The sequence below is a fragment of the Seriola dumerili genome, unplaced genomic scaffold (assembly GCF_002260705.1).
Source record: "Seriola dumerili isolate Sdu_G_001 unplaced genomic scaffold, Sdu_1.0 BDQW01000040.1, whole genome shotgun sequence".
NCBI lineage: Eukaryota > Metazoa > Chordata > Actinopteri > Carangiformes > Carangidae > Seriola > Seriola dumerili.
Genome location: NW_019174295.1, coordinates 1,613,206 through 1,632,499, shown reverse-complemented (window position 1 = coordinate 1,632,499; position 19,294 = coordinate 1,613,206). Strand labels below are relative to the sequence as shown.

Below are 19,294 nucleotides of genomic sequence, written 5' to 3'. Positions count from 1 at the left end.
ACTCAAAATTAAGTAGAGCCAACACAAATAGAATATATTTCTGTGTAAAACATTGCGCCATTACAATCGCAGTCTGCCAAGGTGCAAGCGTGCCTTGCTTTTAAAAGGAATGGGAGATGGCACTGATTGGTTTATTGCATGTTAGACCCAAAACACTCCCACGATTAATTAAGAGACAATAAGTACAAACCTTTGTAACCATGGGCCTGGCGCAGCGGCCATTTTTTCTGCCATTACTCCATGGGCTTTAGACCATGACCATGAGCCCACTGACTCAACAAACATTTTAAAAATTATACTCCGATTTTCCAACTTTCATATTCTTTATGCACAATAAATATTAAAATTGAATTTTACCTGCCCAACCGTATGAGCAAGAAGAAATAAACTGATACAGAAACAATCACAGCATATATTTTTATTTGAGTGAACATTGAATTTATATAAAGCCAAACCCATTCTGTCAAAGAAAAAAAAAAGTACTCTCCACCATAGAAATTCATCGGGTAAACAAGCGAAAGGGTTATAGACAGTAATGGTACAAGCTGACACCAAAGTGCAAATGATCAGTGGAAGTGATGAGAAAATTTACAAAAATATTTATAGATTTTCTTATCCTGTCAGACTGCCACACAGATGCAGATCTGTCAGTCAACAATGTCCACACTCAAAGTATTTTAAAATCAGAAAGATGAAACTCTTTGCCTGAGCTGAAGCCTCTGAAACAGCATTTTAATGGAAGTGGGACACCAAAAACAAACCTACATGAAGGTTGTAATAAAGGGTGCACTACTTTGGCCTTTACAGGAGGAATTCATTTATGAAGTATCAGCTACATGTCCAGAGACAATAACTGAAGTCAATCTACAGGTTCTCAGGCTGTTTTTCTGCTCTGATCAGGAGGAATGATGCTGACTGGCCGGAATCCAATACTAAATTAATGGCGAATATCTTCATCATTTGATCAGTGTAACAGTGTGTTAGTTTTGTTCAATGTTAGACAGGGAAACAGTGCTCTAGCCAGCAAAACAAAATGTAAAAACAAGCAGACTTACGTCAGTCATAGGCAGAGAAACAGACTGCAAGGGAAAGGGAAAGGGAAACCAATAGAAAAGCATCAAATAATCAATAGAAACTCCCATTTGCTGAGAATATGTGAAGTGTTTAAAGATGGAACCTTAAAAAACATCCACATGGCACACACTGTTGTGGAAAAAACATTTTGCAGAAGTTCTCAGATTCTTTTCTGACTGTTTCTATCCATCACACGCTCTCTCTCATAAACACAAAGCGCTGCACAATCACAATCAGCTTATATATGAAGGCGAAAAAAAAGCAAAACATTTCCACTGGGGATGCACAATTAATCACAAACGCAATTTGGCCAAGTGCAGTATCCACATTCCAAGAGCTCCAATTTTTTTGATAAAGGTAAAACGGGTCAGAACATTGTTGTGCATCGTTAGCACCATAAGCATTGTGGTGTTACAGAGATGGCATATTCTCGAGATGTAAGGGAACATGTTTGTTTGGTACAAGCTCCAGCAAAAATCACATCATAATTTTTAAAACATTTCAGTGAAAATGAAATGCAAAAACGATCACGCCAACTGAAATTGTGACTCATATCGCAATAACTGCCAAAATATTGCAATGATTTTTAGATTTTTTTGCATATCGTGCAGCCCTAATTTCCACATGCTCCTCTCTCTGCAAAAAAACATGAATGTTTTATTAAAAAAAGATTTCATTTGAAAAGTGTTATGACTAGGGCCACAGAGCAGTTTTGTGGATCGAAACACTGAGACTCTCTATTTCACACTGGTGTCAAAACTAAAGCAAAGCCACTACTTTGCCCAAATATTCCTGACTCAACATCTGCTTCCACTGAGAAAACCCCCATCTGCTGATGAAGACTGTGAAATGCAGAGCACAATACAACGAATGGACCAGGGCAGGACAGAGAGGACAGTGGGACTCCCTCACAACAGAGTCATGAAGTGACAGTGAGTCGCCACTTACCACAAACCAAAGACAGGGCCCCCGCTGAGAAGGAGACCACAACACTACATCACAGCGCTACAAATCCCAACGTCAAGAGTGAACTTTCATGCTCAATGTCGTTTATTAGCCACCAACACATTTCACACAGAACCGGTGTGAGACTAAGGAAATGGACGTGTTCAAAGTAAGGCCACACAAGGGGGGGGGGGGGTTTCACTGCACCACTTTCTGATGTGACCGGGCCTAAAAACTCAGAAAAGGAACTGATCGACAATTTGACAAATATTCTTATTTGCATTCTTGGCGCGTAAAACCATGACTGCTGTTTAAAACCACATTTCCCAAAATGCCATGCTATTCCTTTCAGGATAATTCAGGACACTGCTCTGTCAAAAAGACTGTAGTCACTCTGCATTTACAGACAAGTAAATAACTTAAAATATTCTCTTCTTTTCTTTTGGTTTTCATTTTCTCCTAAGCGCTGTACACATCAAAGAAGCTCGATTTGTTCGCCATGAACATAAAATGGTGGTGAAGGGAATGAATTATTAGGCAAATAAGTGAAGAGCTGTTATTGTGGTCGACTCAGAGCACTTGGTAACAAAAAATTGAAATTAAAACACAAAAATGTTTCCAAAAAAACAAAACAAACAACAAAAAAACCCCAGAAAAACTAAAAAATAGCATGAGCATTAAATAGTTTTGAAAGGAATAAAAGCAGGAATGGAAAGCAGCATCAGCTGAACTGTATTCACGTTCGCTGAACACAGTCAGAAGCAGATGTTTTTCAAATAATTAGAAAATAGATAAAACTCTGCATGAGCTTAAAACATTAACGATTCCCAAAAACGGTGCTAAAATCAAGTTGACAACTTTCACAAAAAACAATCAGAGTTAAACTACAGGACTTTTATTTGGATCCCTTGCTGTGCTGGCCTTCTCTACTTCAGTTTGACGGTTTCCATAAATAGGTACATGACACACACAGAAGTTGTAAAAATATCACAGTAACATCGACATTCACAACAATGTGTGAACGGGCGCACAAAGCAAGTTGTTGGTTAAATTACAGCTTGATTAACAATTTTGAGATGTGTGTATGTTCTTGTATCTCACTTTGCTGCATCACCTCCACTGCATTTCACCAGTATTCAAAATCGGAAACTAAACTTCCAATGTACATTTATGTTTCTATATTATTGTAACTTATGTCCACACTAATATGTATAAATCTGAAAGCGCTATTTCCTGAAGGGTTCCTATTCACACTGACATCTTCAGATACGTTTCTCATGGTTTGTCATTCATGCTGCCAAGCCAAATCAATTAGAGCTGCAACTAATCATTTTCATTATTGATGTATCTGCTGATCTTTTTTTATTTTTCAATTGTTCAATCTATAGAATGTAAGAAATTTGTGACAAATGCCAATCAGAATTTCACACAACCAAAAGATGAAATCTTCATGTTGCTTGTTTTGTCTGAAAGACATTAAATTTACTGTGATACAAATCAAATAAAAGCAGCAAATTTTCACGAGAAGCAGAAACCAGTAAATGTTTGAAATTTCTGCTTTGATAAATGAAACTGTTTGCAATATAATAATATTTTGACCATGTTGACCGATAAATCAACAATTTTTTTTGGAATTAAACAATATAAAACAGTAAAGTCTCTTTCTCGTCCATCTGCTTTGGTTGTTAAGTAAGTGGTAAAATCAAAAATTGGCTGATTAATCTCAGCATTTGAAAGCATCTTCAGTTGCTTCAGTGTGGATGGAACCCAAAAACAAAGGCCAAACTATGTTTTCACATGTACCTGTATTATCTGTGACAGCCTTACACAAATATTATCTGCACCTCCACCTCTGACCTCAGCCTGTGTCCCGTACAGTGTGAGCAGATGTTTTACTCACCTGAAACCCAGCTGACAATTTATGGTTACTCGACAAAGCTGATTAAACGTCCCATAAACCCTGTCAGAATCCCTCTGCACACAGTTTACAGGAAGGGAAATGTTTAACGGATGAACTGGGGGGTAGCAGCGGTTCAAACTGTGATACTTGAGTGAAATGAGACACTGTTCGCAAACAGTTAAAATGGCTCAGGAAAGCACGACTGCTGAGGTAACAGAACACATCACGACATGTATTAAAACTGGCTTTTAAAATATTAACTTCAGTACTGAGAGCTGCAAGCACAATGTGTGGACAGTCAAAGAAAACTGAAAAATCCACTCAGTCAATGTGGTAATGAGGCATCAGAATCGGCACAGGAGCAACATTGTCATAGAGTAACATCATCATCAGGCGGTCAATGCAAAGTGTAAGGCTGTAACAGTGCAGGTCTACCAAGACTCCGGGCTCATCAGAAAGGCAAAAACACACTGGACATACACATTTTCCAACATACTGCTCTGGAGTCCAACACACACTCAAAACCTTAACTGGCCTCTCAAAACAGCACAAGCAAACGTTTTGAGTTGTGTCCAAGCAGCTCAATGTGCTGTAACAATGTTTTGTGTAAGTTGCGGATTCACACTGGACACATGACAAAATGAAGTACACTTAAAAATGGCAAATTGCAAACTAAAACTGCTGTGATCTGTTGACAAGACTTAGGCTGTCTTGACTGGATTGTAGTAACAGCTAAAAATAATACACTGGCAGATGTTGGTCCAAATAACAACTCCTGGGAAATTTTACTCTCTATTGGCGACGCATAACTCACAAAATCCAATTACGTATATGAAGGCAAGATAGAACAGAAGAATGGATGAAATATAAGATAAATCCAAGCTGGTTCACCTAACAGACAAGGGAATACAATCAACCAGCATCATTGCCTACAGCAGTTTACCAGAAAAAAGTGCTATGAAGATCAAAATTATAGCGTATTTTCAATGTGTCAGTTACAGTATAGAATTCAACAGGTTTTGTGCCTTTACAACAGAAGAAAGAGGACTTGTCTCAATCTCAAGATAATTTTGAGACACCTAACTGGTTTCTAAAATAACTCAACAGTACTAAAAACACACAAAATATGTGGATGAAAGGGCGAGGTCACCTGTGGTGGAGGCTAAACTCCTGTACTGAGCAAGTCCAACAGTCGCAAATTAATATTTGCGACTGATTCATAGCACTTGTTATGATTACTGTTCAGATATTGTTTATGGACTCCCATAACTGAAAAACATTTTGTCTGTTTTACATGGGCTGAGTTCAGATAATTTGTTTCACAAAAATTCAAATTTCAAACAAGCAGTCTATTCTAACTACACTGACTTTCAATTACTTCCAGCACAGAGTTTCTCCTGCAAACCACATTTTGCAAGGCCTCGGAGTAGTTGCAAACAAAAAGAATCATCTGCAAATAAATTGAACCCAGTTTGGTGGAAACACATTTGGCACAAAGGCCCCTCCTTCTCTGCTTTCGATCCACAGCAGCTGCCTCTTTTTCATTCATATCCTGACTTTACCTCCGACGACACACACGACAGTAAAAATAGCGCAACAAGGCATCGTATGTACAAGTGGACATGCCAAAGATAAAATGCATCCACCTCTATGTGTGAATGAGTCTGTACAGCCATTTACATTGTGTAATGGATTGTTATCTTGTGGGACAATAATGACATATGGCAGCAAACCACAACTCCTTACCTCCTAATACTGAATACTGCAGCAGACCGGAGGTGAACGAAACAAAAAAACAAAAATCTCTACAGCAAAAATAAACTTAAAAAAACAAACAAAACTTCAATAGGAGTGACTCATCTGGATTCAGTGTTTCCTTCACAATAAAAAAAAGATGTTTTGGTTGTGAATGAATAAGACAACAAAAGTGTCTCCCTTTTCTCAATAGAGGCTTTGGTTCAGGTTTCTGATTGTTCTGTTTAAGATCACAGATGATTATGTTCCAATATGTCTCAACCAAAAATAAACAATAAATAGAACATAAGTTGTTTTTAGATTAATGCAGAAGTTCATGTGTTGAGTGATTTTCTGGCAAATGACCCACTTAAATATTAAAACTGCACTGTAAGATTTCAGAGGCTTTGTGGCACCTTTTTCTGACACCTTACTAAAGCAAAAAGATCCTAATATTTCGCCGGGTATCAGCCTTACTCATGTGGAGTGCTGCTGGGCATCTTTCAGTGAGTACAGTAACTACTTGTAACAGTCACTTTGTCATTTGTACAACTCTTTCATGCAAATTCCTCAACATTCAACAGTTATTTTCCTACCACATTTCATGCTGCGCCCGTGCCCTTAAAACACAGGGTTTCTACACATCATTCATTTTTCAATTTCATTTTCTTTTCTTCTTTTACCAAATTCCACAAACTGTGCAGTCGTACGTGCAATGCCTAAATGTATTAATAAATTAATCTCTTATGTTTTTCCAGATGTGTGTATAAATAATGAAACAATTCTGTCCTGTCTTTTTTTTTTTTAAGCCAAAGCTCATGATATTCCACTCACCCAATCCACAGTGGTAAACCCTGTCTTTCTCATCAGCTCAAGGGTATAAAACTAGTCTTCCAAACATTCAGCCTTCAGCTACAAGCAGACATTTAGCTGCCTGGGGAGTGTTAGAGGTGGTTGAGGGCGACATTAAATCATCAAAGCAACAGTCCTTACAACTGCATGAAAAAAGAACCAGTGACAACAAATAAAACATTAAAAAAAAAAAAAACAAAACGGAGAAATCAGTGTAAGATTTTGATGAGCATGGGCAGATGACTGATGCTGTGTTGTATCATTTGAATGGATTTGGAGGGGAGTGTGAAAATACTGGTGTCAAAACTCCAGGTGCTGCCGTGCTCACACTCCACTCATCCCTGACACAGTCTCGCAGACCAGCGAGGTCCCACTTCCTGCTCCAGTTAAAACGGGAGCTTCTTCAGCTGCTCGAAGGTGATGAAGAACTGAGACGTGTGTTAAGGAAAACATCAGGATTCAGAGTGCAAGCTGGGCTCTGAAATATGAGCAATCTCAGTGTGCCAGACCTTTCCTGAGCCAACTTTGACCTACAGGGCTTTGCACGGTCATGTGTACACAGCTTTACCATATCATGGACAATTAAAATGGATATTTCAGAGAATTCCCTTTATTTTACTTTCAATTTACTCGAGAAAAAGAAGAAGAAGACTATATTCAAATAGTGGCAACAAACTGGACGTCTGTTTGTTTTTCTCACCTCTGAAGGAACTCTGCAGGTTTTAAAGGATACGATGATGTTCCAAGGCCCCAGTCGCAGCCAGTTAGGCCAGAATCCCTTATAGAGAGCGAAGAAGCCTTCGTTCTTCCACGTCTGCATCACTCCATCCAGTGTTCCTTTGTACATGGGGCTTCCCGACAGGACTCGCTGGTTCATCATACGAGTCCGGACCACATCTACAGGGTTAGAGGCCAGTGCCCCCGCCAAGCCACACGTGAAACTGGAACTGTTACACACAGACAGACATGGAACAAGGTTAAGGGACAAGGCCAAAGCTGAGTTTCGTTCAAAGGTCAAATCTCCTCCTTTTTAAAAAAAATAACAAAACCAAATTGATAAACAAAATATTACAGCCACAAACTTCCAGTTTAGTTTTCATCACTGCTAAAATACTATATACTTCATGATCATACAGCATGCCCACCCATGACCCATTTGAGAATAATCAAATTTACATGAAATGTGCCAAAATGGTGTCTCCCATGAGGCCAGAGCGAAGCAGGTGCTTTTTCGTTATGTCATAGACAGGAAGTTCCACCCCCACGACAATGGCTGCTCGCTGCGCTGTGGGAATGACGCCCTGAGGAAAAGGAGGATGAAGGAAATAAGTCTGTAGCAATATCACAGTACAACTCATTGTATAGAGCTGAATCGACATTCAACAATCTCATATTACATATTGCTTTAGATATAGATCACTTATATGCTAAGATAGGTTAAACAAACCCTATCTCTATACTGTGTAACTCTTGGAAAGGCAGCAACTGAGCATCGAGTATTCTTTAAAGTATATTTTTTTTTAGGCTTTTTTATGCCTGTATTGGACAGCACAGTAGAGAGAGAGACAGGAAATGGGGAGGCAGAGAGAGGGGGAATGACATGCAGTAAAGGGCCGTCCGATGCAGGATTCAAACCGGGGCCGACTGCAGCGAGGACTGTAGCCTCTACATATGGGGCGCCTGCTCAACCCACTGCACCACTCAACGCCCCCATCGAGTATTCTTTAAATAAAAAGTCTGACATTTTGCATAAGACACTTATTCGCTTATGAGAAGATGGCTCCCGCTCTAATGCATAAATATAAAGCTACAGCCAACACCTGGTTAGTTTAGCTTTGCACAAAGACTGGAAACTTGTGCTAAGCTAACCAGCTGCTGGCTGCACCTTCATATAGCTTCATATTTAACAGACAGAAAGGAGAGAGTATCAATCTTCTCATCCAACATTACGTCATAAAGTGAATAAGTGGATTTTCCAAAATGTCCAACTATTGTTTTAAAGACTTACTTGGTTTGCTTTAACTGACTTGATCTGTTAAGCTGGATACAGTAAGCAGTTGTTAAATGAATGAAAAACACTTCCACACTCAGAATACACCACTCTTAAAACATAAACATATCCACATCCCCATACAGATTACTCCAGCACTCACTCTCCACAGCCCTTTGGTGCCCTCTGTCTGGTAGATGTTGATGAAGTTGGACATCATGCTGCCTTGGAGCAGACTGCCCTGAGCCTGCATCCTGATCTGGGACAAATACAGACACAAACAGAAAAGTTCACAAAAAACACTTTTTCCGTGAGGTGTCATCTTCAATGTAAAGTCGCTGGTTTTATTTTCTTGGTCCAACTGTAGCTGTTTTGGTGGGCACTGCCCCACACCAGTTATTCTGTGAAAGGAAAACTCTGTACATTAAACCTGACGTTAGAAACAATGGAAATGTAAAAAAGTTACTAAATCTGAAAAGAATCAAAAATTTCGACACATAGTTAAGACTGTGTGACCAAGTGGGAACATATTAGCAGTCCATGACAGCTACTTATTTAACTACTATCTAATACAGGCTTCAATAAGAAAAGCTTTAACATATTTCCAAACAGATGTTTCAGTCTAAGCCTTGTCCCCAGCATCAATCACCTTGAGGACGTCAGTGGGATTGGCCAGAGAGGAGGACAGGACTCCAGACACGACACCACAGAAGACGTTGATGACCATGGTCTCGTCTGTCAGAAAAGACACAAGGAATTATATTAATTAAAACACACAGCCAAAAGCGCACAAACACAATTCAGCTAAGATTAGCCTATAATTCACTATGTATAGATGTCTAAAGGGACAGTGTGTCATTCCCAAACATAATAAAATCATGATGCAGACTCTCCACTTTAAGAAATAGTGTGTCACTTTCAATCCACTAGTTGATCTTGCTTGGGACAAAACATTTGTTGCAATGCCCTGACGCTGTTATATTATTTATTTCTGGAATACAGAGTGTTTCATCCTCACCACTGTATCCAAGTGTTTGCTCATGGGGTAATGTTGGGTCTCTGTAAATAATATTAGAAAGAGTAGACCTGCTCCACATGAAAAGATTGAGATAACTTCAGTTTGGCGCTATATAAATAAAACTGATTTGATCTTTTTTTATTATTAGTCTGCTCTGACCGAAACAAGACAGTGTGTTGAAAGTGACACGTTAAGAGTATACATAAAAATAAAACTTCTTGTTTTACATCCTGTTGGATCCAAGCAAAGCTACAAATTTAGGATCACTATGAAGTCTGAAAACGCTAAGATGAAGTCATAAAGACTTAAAAAGTATCTACAGTGAAGTGATTTCAACAAGGACCTGACTTCATTCTGTGTTTGTAGTAGTTTGTAGTATTAAAGTGATAGTCAGATTATCATTATCAGTGTTCACACTTGCTTTAATCCACTTGGAGCATCCACATGGGTGGAGTTAACTGTATCATGATCAACATAAGTGGTTGACCACAAAGCTAGATTTGATGGACCTTCTAAGCTTACTCTCACACACACACACAGACAGACACACACACACACACTCACACACACACACAGACAGACACACACACACACACTCACACACACACACAGACAGACACACACACACACACTCACACACACACACAGACAGACACACACACACACACTCACACACACACACAGACAGACACACACACACACACACACACACACACACACTCACGATGTGTAAAACTCCACCTGTGTGGCACTCCAAGCAGATCACAACAAACACTGAGAATTATAAGTCTGTTGGAGAGACTGCACACACTGTACAATGACTTTAAACAAGAGGAAACCATTGTTAGCAATTAGCCTCTGCAGAGTTTGTCAGAGTTAGAAAATGGTGGATCTCATTAGTAGTAACCCAGTATGGAGTCTACAGTAAAGTAAGAAAAAAGGAGGAGGAGGAGACAAAATAATAATGGATTGAGTTTGGAACAATAGTTACAGTACTCCTTGATCAATCTGACCAACAGTTAGTGTGGCGCTCCTCAACGCCGCTCATTTTTTGGGCAGGGGAACGGGCGTTCGATCCCACCACAACCACAGGGCAAACCCAAGCCTGTATCAAAACAAGCATTCAAAACACAGTGGCACCATCGTGGCACAGGGCATGCAGAGTGGACAGACAAACAATCAACACAAAAAAAAAAAAAAAAAGTAAAAAAGTGCTCTGCATTTTGGCAAAACATGCACACATTAAAAAAGTAAAGTTAAGCCTCTGTGACAAAAAAAAAAAACTTCATTCCTTCATTAGTTTCCCTCCCTGCTCCCTCATCTTTAAAACCTCCCTTTTCTCTTTAGATTCACAATCATTTACATTTTCAATAAGTAAACTGAAGGCACAAGACATTTACCCTGGTTTATTGGTAAATTTGATGCTTCATTTGCAAAGAACTAAGCAACTGACGGCCTATTTTGGAAGTTAAATGATGTAGCTTATCATAGTGTGACACATTTGTTCCACTGTTTTAAGGATTGCTGCAACATTTTGGGCAATACGTCTGTTTGCTTAGCTCAATCTCATGTTTGTGTGTTAAAAGCAGAGCTGGCACCACAATGTTGTTAGCTTAGCTTAGCTTAGCATAGAGACGGGTAGCAGGTGGTTGCCAAGTTTTTTTTGCCATCCCGGGTACATGGAGAGCAAAACCTGCTCTCATTGTTATATCTGGCAACTCGCACTGCAGTCAGAGATGCTGCACAGAGGGACTGGGCGGATGAATGAACTGCTGTTTGCTAAAAATAGTGTCAACGTGCAACTCCTCCTAAAAACGGTCAATTTTGCATTTTTGAAGATACATCCTGGTGTTAGCAGGTGCATTTTTTCACTGTAGACAGAGCCAGGTCAAAATAAAACATCACTCTGTCCTTCCCTCTAATCACTCACTTCTGTTTTCCTACCCTGATCTACTCCATTACTCATATTATCTAGCTTATGTACACTAATTGGCCATTAAATATTGAGAGGAGCAGAAGGAAAGAGAGGGAGTGAAGGAAAACAAGCGGAAGTGGAGGGAAGAACAACCTCGGACCAGTGGTAATGAAAGGCGGGGTCAGATAAAGAGGGAACCAGTCAGCAGGAAAAGAGAGATGACAAATAAAAAAGCAAACAGAGAGGGAATGAAGGAAGAGAGAGAGCCTGCGAGTCTCAGGAACAAGCTGGCACCAGCCAATCGCTGATAAATATTGGGCGAACCCATTATGGCTGATAAGTGAAGTGGCTCTCTGTCTGTCAACACAGTATGAAGTGATCCTTTGAGCTCCAGACAACAAAAACTAATCCACTCTCAGGTTTTTCAGAGTTTCATCTCTATTGTTGAGCCAGCTTCTTTCTGTCCCAAAATCTGTTTCTCTGCTTCTTTTGTTTTGGCCTCATGGTGCACAAAGTTTAAATATACGGGTTGTGATGGGTTGTGCATGATTTACAACACAGAAACTAATGAATCTACAAACTTTACCAATTACATAGCTATTATTCATGGAAACAAAACATCTCATGGTAATCATTAATGATTATTTTCATTACTGATTAATCTGTTGATCTTTTTCCATTAATTAATCATTTTGTCATTGTGTTGTGTCAAAGGTGGCCTTGTTCTGTCTGACAACTGGTCCAAAAAAAGAGAGCAAATGCTCACATTTGAGAGGCTGGAATCAGTTCAAATAATTTTTTGTAGCTGCTTTCCTTCCATCTCCTGCTGTCACTTTCTTAAAGGCTGCGTTTGCACATATTTCAGTGATGCTGCACAACTTTAAATGCTGAGTGATTTGAGTTTTTGTCTAAAATGATTTAAGATCTAATTTAAGGTCTGTTTACTTCCATGTTAATGCTATTAATAAAATTTTCTGCCTCAGACTGTTTAAAACATATCAAATCTATGTCAGATAGCAGGGTGAAAAGCTCATCGGAGCGCTTCCAGCTGCAGTGTCAACGTAATCTGACTCACTCTCTAATCCCTTACCCGCCTCTTTCTGTCTTCACTATTTTCCATCCATTCCTTCCTTGTTTCCTCCCATCCTTCCTATCTTCTTTCCTTCCTTCCTGGAAGCTCTTTGCCTCTTATTTAGCTTGCAAATTAGTGCCGGCAGGTTAACACACTCTGGTTCCAGCCGGGTCAACAAAGCTTGTTGTAACAGCTTTCAGCTGCACACTCAGACGCTCACACAGTGTTGGTGCTGTGCAAAGAAATATGTTCTGTGAAAAACTCTTGGTAAGGATAAATGGCACTGCGCCAATATCATCAGGGTAACTTGCTGTGCACTTCATGTGTTTGTGCATTGATCCCACATTATATACCAGACTGATTCTGATTCTGATGGTACAATTAGCTAATGTGATTATACTTTATTAGTTCCCAGAGGCAAAATCTTTTTTCTAAATTTCTGAATTGATACTCAATTGTGGTAAAGTCTAACCACCTTGTACCTCAAGCCATTTAAAACAAAAATATTACTCACTTTCATCCATGTCTGCATTGTAAACAAGAGCACACCAGACACCACAACACCCAACACGTATGCAAAGTGTCGCATCACAAACAAAAAGCAGAGAAGACCCGCAAGGGGTTTGTGCTGTCTGAGGCACAAAAGATGTTTCAAGTCCAAACAGAAGAAAAAAGAAATGACTGTCGAGGAAGAAGCAGAATGCAACATGAGCAGAGTCCCAAATAAATGTGTTGCTTCACCTGCCTCTGAGACTTTTAAAGTTTAGAAACATACTAAGATTTGTTGAAAGCCAAAAAGATTTAAGAAGCATTTTAAAAACTACAGTAAGGTTGACTTTAAATGCGTGACTTTTGCATTTATTATTCCACTAAACCACTAAACACATCGTTCTGGTATGGTAATGAGATAAACTTAATACAACTCAATACAATACTTTGACTAGATGCATCCTTAAAATGAAATACTTGACAGCAGCAAGTTATTCCATGAACCCATGTTCTAAACTGTATGCAATCATTTAAACTGCCACAACCATGCTGTGATGCACCTTCCTCTACTTCACTCTGGATAACACCACCTGACCACTGGATCAAATGGAAATTTAGGAAAATGACTTAGCTGCTACTATTGCCAGTGTTTATCTGTTGCTGCTACTCTCACCGTTCTTAGTCAGTTCAGGTTGTTGGCTCTAAGGAGTTTTGCTCATTGTGCTCACTTGTTTTGGTTGGGTGAGGGCTTATAATGCTGCACATACTTTACAGGAGATTGCATCAGCCTTAAACCAGACAGAGGCGGGATGCAAGGATGACTGTTAATTTAATATACGCTCTGCACTTTGTCAGTATCATTCAAATCACAACCCATAGTTCACTGCTGGGCCAGCTGCCGAGCTCAAATAACTGTCTGTGAATGTTTTTGCAAAACCAATATCTTGTAGTCGAAAATGCTTTCCGAGATTTCAAGTGACTTCTGTGACTCACTAACTGAAGCCTGTGAATAAAAAAGCCAGTCTCCTTCACTGTAGGGAGAATGGGAGACCCTTAAGATGAAATAGTTTATAGGAGAGGTTATCAGAAAGGAAGAAGACAGGATACAGGATATTCAAGGGAGAAATAGTGACACCCACCTTCTGGATGACTGACAAACAGCCTCTTCAGAGAGTTGTAGGTTCCTATCTTGATTGTCCCGTAAGAAGCTTGTCTCAACAGAGCAGGGGAAATCCTGAGGAGAGGTACATTATGTTGATTGTGAATGTTGATTAACCTTTACTCTGTGGATAAACAGAACGCAGGTGCAGAAGAGGAGAGGGTGCTTTACTTTACTTTCCTCAGCCAAATTTTTTTCACCTGGCTTACGATGCAAATCTTCAAAATTTCAGTTTCATCGAGGAGTGTGACATCCAGGCTTGTTGTCTGTTACTCACACCCACTGCTTTAAAAGCCAAAAAAAGGCTCCTTCTTATCTTGTTTCAAAATGGAATACATTCTCTGCCCCATTGAGCTCCTTTCAGATCTGCAGTTCAAACACCCACAAAGTACAACAGCTCTCTGCGCAAAGCTCATTACTGCATGTTGCATTGAACACATGCTGTTTCCATTAGCATGGAGCAAGAAATAGTAACTAGATTTACTAAACAGCATGTTAGAGTTTAACTGAAAGCTCTTTGGGAACAACAAGTCATGTGAAGCTGTATTCAGTGTTCTGGACCTAAGAGTCCCCACTGCTGAAATTCTACAGAAACTCTTAAGTCTCCAGGACTTATACTTAAGATTTGAGTCTTAGTTTAAAGCACACTAGCCCTCCTCAGGTGAGAAACTGTGGTGAGTAGTAATTCTGAAGCAGATGTGTATTTAACAAAGACAGGAGTTCTCTGGTAAAGTGGCACAGAACATACTGTGCAGACAGAATTAACCTCATTAAGCAATTAACGCTATATCACAGCCTGTTCATTATATTCCCACCAACTGAACAGCAGTAATGGACTGCCCCTGTGTTGTAAGCATCATTGATGACATCCACATCCCTGTCAGTGATAGTCTATGTATTGCAGATCTACCAAAATAGCACTGGTTCAGTAGTAATTACAGCAGTGATTCTTCTCCACTTAGTGTTCAATTGATTTAAAACTTAATAGGCAATAGAGGCATGCCACATCAGTATCAGTATCTATAAGCTCCAAAACAGCATGTACTTGGTCTGGTCTTGAAAAATCTACCGCAGTGCCCACATTAAACACAGAATGTGTTGTGTCCCCAGAGCCATAAAAAATGTTTTATACCCAGAATATAGCGCTCGGATGCCCTCCTCTTTGCCGATCCTGAAGAGGGCGTGGAACATGCCTCTATAGCGCACCTCCGTGTACTGGGACTGACCCTGGACCTGTAGTCGAGTCTTAGTCAGGTCAATGGGAAATGTCCCTGAGGATAAAAAAAAATAAAAAAAAGAAAAAAGAAAAAAAAAAAAAAAGAAAAAAAAGAAAATTAATTTTAAAAAAAAAAAAAAAAAGGTATTAGATTTATGGAAATGTTGATTAGGCGTACAGGATATTTAGCATTTGTACCATGGCTTGTAACTTTCAATTATAAGCAGAAAAACCTCACACAATATTGATAAACTAGTTCATAGTACCAGGTAGCTCCAGTTTTCATCACTCATATATTATCAATACATTCGAGTCACAAAGCATGATACATCTTATTTTATTTTATTGGTGGAATGTGACACAACCAAAACTTGACATAGATGGAAACTGAAAGACAAGTGGAGAACAAAAAACACAGACATCAAGACGAAAGAATTTCAGTGAGACATAGACCATTAACAACAAATTGGTAGAGAGGAGGCGTACAGGTTGTGAACTGATTTGGTTATGTGGTTGTTGAAGATATTAATCACTTGAGAGAGAGAGAGCAAGTGAGATAGGTAAATGTGTTTCAATGTTATCAGGGAAGTGTTATCAGGGAAGTATGAGATCGACAGATGAGGTAGGTAGCTATGATAATTTTAACAGTAATGGTGGTGACAATGGGGACGCTGATGATTAAATCAATAGTTGTAATAATTTCATGAAGGAACGAGAAGTGAGGCTACATTTAATATGATACATTTTTAATCTCTTTCCCCAGTTGTAATCTATATCCAGGTACTGAAAATGTCATATTTCCTTTCTCATTTTGTATGACACAAGAAAATTATGACAACATAATAGATAGCAACATGAATACAGACAAAAATAACTAGTAAAACTTTTACATTTTGGCTCATGTTCTCAATCTCAACATGGGAAATGGGTTAAATATCTTTGTCATTCAAGGGATGATCTATAAATTAATAACTTTTTTTGTTTTAAGTAGTTGCCTTACTGTGTGATTCAAATGTAATAATAAAACCTTAAAGAAAAAAACAAGGGGTACCTGCCAGGTTAAATGCTATTAAGAAATTAGCAGGCAATTGTGTATTGTGCAAATTATAAAGTAAGCAGTATGGGTATTTACCAACAACCTGACCTAACCTTTATGTATTATGTACATTTGCAGTTGCAGGACAATGCATGCAGTGTGCACCACAAAGGTTTGATATTAATTCAGCTAGGTGCATCATTCCCGTTTGGAAGCCTGTGCTACCAGCAGTTGCTGGTGCAGAATTTTTCTATGGCTGCAAATTCACGGAATATAAAAGATTTATTTCCATAAATCATGCATTGCCGTTTCATAATAGCGTCTAATCCCAATAACATACATCTCGGTCGGCGTCTGCATGTTGTGGTGCATCACGTACCGAATTCTGCGACAATCGAGGCCATGCCTCCGTAGATGAACGGCTTCCAGTTCAAGTTGGTCATCTCCGTGGCGGCGGCGGCAGCTTCCACCTGCTGCAGCCCCGCTAAAAACAAGAGTAGGCCGCCCAGGCAGAGGTCAACACAGTGATGCAAACTTAGACAATACAACATGTCGAGAAACATTGAGCTCTAATGATGCTACAGATCAACGAAGCTCCTCAGCATCAGCATCCCAGCATACTGCGCCGGAAACAGACGCCCGCTGTGTCGAACACTGTTAACAGAGCCATCATATTTGTTGTGGCGTTACTATTGGCTGTTAGTTCTGTCAATCTAGCATTTCAACGATTCGATTGGCTGGTGTGTCGGGGAGGACAAACCATGACTGACAGTGACAGCAACAGTGTAATTAGAATTAAAGTTATTTATTATCGTTAACAAGTATACTCATATAATCAACACATAATTAACTAAGTATAAATCACCCTACTTGTTATGATGTGCGATTTTAATAACAAACAACCGTGCCGTTTAACAGTCTTTATCATAGAGGTGTCCGTGCCAACTGTTTCCAACGGTTAGCTCGAAACAGATTGCTCCTGCTAGGCTAACAGCTAGTCAGCTAACACTTGTGGAAATTACTAGCCCACTTGTTAGCGAGGTTACCGATTAGCAACTAGTTACCGTTACATTCAGCCGAGACGTCACGTGCCTGTGGTGTCGATGTCTATATCGCGACCTGCTATTTGACTTGGTTTTCCATGATTTAACACGTATACATGACTTGACTTTGGTAAAGTGGAAGCAGAAAACTTCACGCCCGCTGTTAGCTTCCCATTTCAGCTAATGTCAAGTGCACCAGAAATGGTAAACAGAGGATTTCCGTTAATACTTTCAAAATAAAATGCCCTGTTTACAAACTGCGTTGTTCCAAGCAAGGTCATCACGGTCATCAATGTAATGTAGGAAAACTTACAACCTAATAATTATAATAAAAAACTGATGACCTGAATAAGAATCACATAACTACATGTGGACATAGGAATTTGACATAAAAAGAAACATCACAAGCTTTTCCCAGAGCTTTGAGCAGCATATCATGGTCTTCATAGTGGATAAAAAATATAGAGGAACATATAAAAATGAGAAAAAGCAATTTCTGAAGAAATCCCAGTGGGATAGCTGGCTTCTGCACAAGCTGAAACTAAACTGTTGCTGGCCTGAATTTGTATGAAAGAGCAGTTGAAGTAGTATTAAGAGATGGGAAAAAAGGGAAAAGGGATAAAGAATGCAAACTGTAGTGTAAGAGGTGAAAAAAAGGTTTAAATCTGAGTCACACGGTAAGGACGGTAAGCTGCATTGCCTCATGCACAGCCTACACTGTAAATCCCAATTTGCTCACTCAACTTAAAAGTTTATTGGAAATGGCTTGCACACAAAACTTTTAGTTTAGTACAGTTCAGTAACATGAAAGCTAAAAAGTAACTGTATCACATGACCAAAAAAAGCTCACACATGGCTCAGACTCCACTCTTTGGTTTAAGGTGGAAAGACTTTGAATAATTACACTATAATTCTTGCCTCAATTCAAGAGTTGCTCTCAGTTCTGGTGGATAACTGATGTTGAGGCAGTGGTTATTGCAAACATCATTACAACGGCATTACCATATAAATAATAAATAATTAAACGACAGATTTATTGTTGATTTATATTATTTATTATTGCTTTATTGGAGTGTTTACAGTATATTTATATATACAGTATACTGCCTACAGTATTTAAATCATGATATTAAATAACTGAAAGTCTCCAGACACTGTTAAGGGACTTCAGGTTAGGTCATTAATCATATCACTTCAGTGGATAATTTTCATATCCCAGTGTTTACACTCCATTGGTCAACAGCCACTGGATTTTTTCTTAATTTCATTAATTTAAGCAAACACCTTGACAAAAAACGACTAGTTTTAACCTCCACTGTGGAGTTGTTAACACATTCACTCAGTTCATACAAAAGTGTGAAAAAGAAACGTTGTCCACCACAATGAGTACAACATCTTTTCAGGCAACACAGAATATTATAGCCCCTTCACTTCACTCAAACATTTCCAACTTTAATTTGAATGGTTGCACTAAAACGCTTGTTATAGGTATTGCTTTAGATACTTAAAATCATACAGGAAGTTCAGATGTCATACTTTTAACTTTACTTGAATCTGCTTTTACTCATTCACTTCCCCTTTCTCAGTTTTGCAGCAACACAAATTCAAATCCGCAGCTTTTTAACCTATCTCTCATCTGATGTGACCAAACATGTTTCCTGCACTGTTCATCTTTTTCAACATCTATGCAAAGGATTAGAGCCTGTCTTCATCAAAGCAAAACATCAGCAGTCTTTTTCAAACAGCTCGAAACAACCTATTTTTTTATGTTTTCCTGACGAGCAACGTCATTGTAGGCTCAGGCTGTCTTCTTCCAAAGAAATAGTCCCTACAAAAACTACTGTTTTCTGT

The 19,294-nt window shown here is 39.0% G+C and overlaps 1 protein-coding gene across 2 annotated transcripts; it reads right to left on the bottom strand.

The window, feature by feature from the left end:
• Positions 1 to 403: 403 nt before the first annotated feature.
• On the bottom strand, positions 404 to 17,612 carry slc25a14 (solute carrier family 25 member 14). Of its 2 annotated transcripts, XM_022738755.1 has the most exons (9): positions 17,465 to 17,612; positions 16,780 to 16,884; positions 15,281 to 15,419; positions 14,129 to 14,223; positions 9,145 to 9,230; positions 8,659 to 8,754; positions 7,682 to 7,806; positions 7,239 to 7,452; positions 404 to 6,933 (listed from the first exon to the last, which is right to left on the bottom strand). In XM_022738755.1, the coding sequence occupies exons 2-9, from the start codon at positions 16,841 to 16,843 to the stop codon at positions 6,892 to 6,894; spliced, it is 861 nt and encodes a 286-aa protein (XP_022594476.1). In that variant the 5' UTR covers positions 16,844 to 16,884; positions 17,465 to 17,612; the 3' UTR covers positions 404 to 6,891. The 2 variants fall into 2 exon arrangements, with proteins under 2 accessions (XP_022594476.1, XP_022594475.1); XM_022738754.1 differs by lacking the exon at positions 17,465 to 17,612 and having other exon boundaries at positions 16,780 to 16,899.
• Between the last annotated feature and the right edge of the window lie 1,682 nt (positions 17,613 to 19,294).

What these genes read in the sequence shown, in the direction of transcription:
- slc25a14 (XM_022738755.1), bottom strand. Translation starts at nt 16,843, where the DNA reads ATGACCAACTTGAACTGGAAGCCGTTCATCTACGGAGGCATGGCCTCG. An exon ending in CTCGATTGTCGCAGAATTCG is followed by an intron (nt 15,420 to 16,779) that starts GTACGTGATGCA and finishes TTTTATCCTCAG; the next exon opens with GGACATTTCCCATTGACCTG. An exon ending in ACCATTTTGGCACATTTCAT is followed by an intron (nt 7,453 to 7,681) that starts GTAAATTTGATT and finishes TGTGTGTAACAG; the next exon opens with TTCCAGTTTCACGTGTGGCT.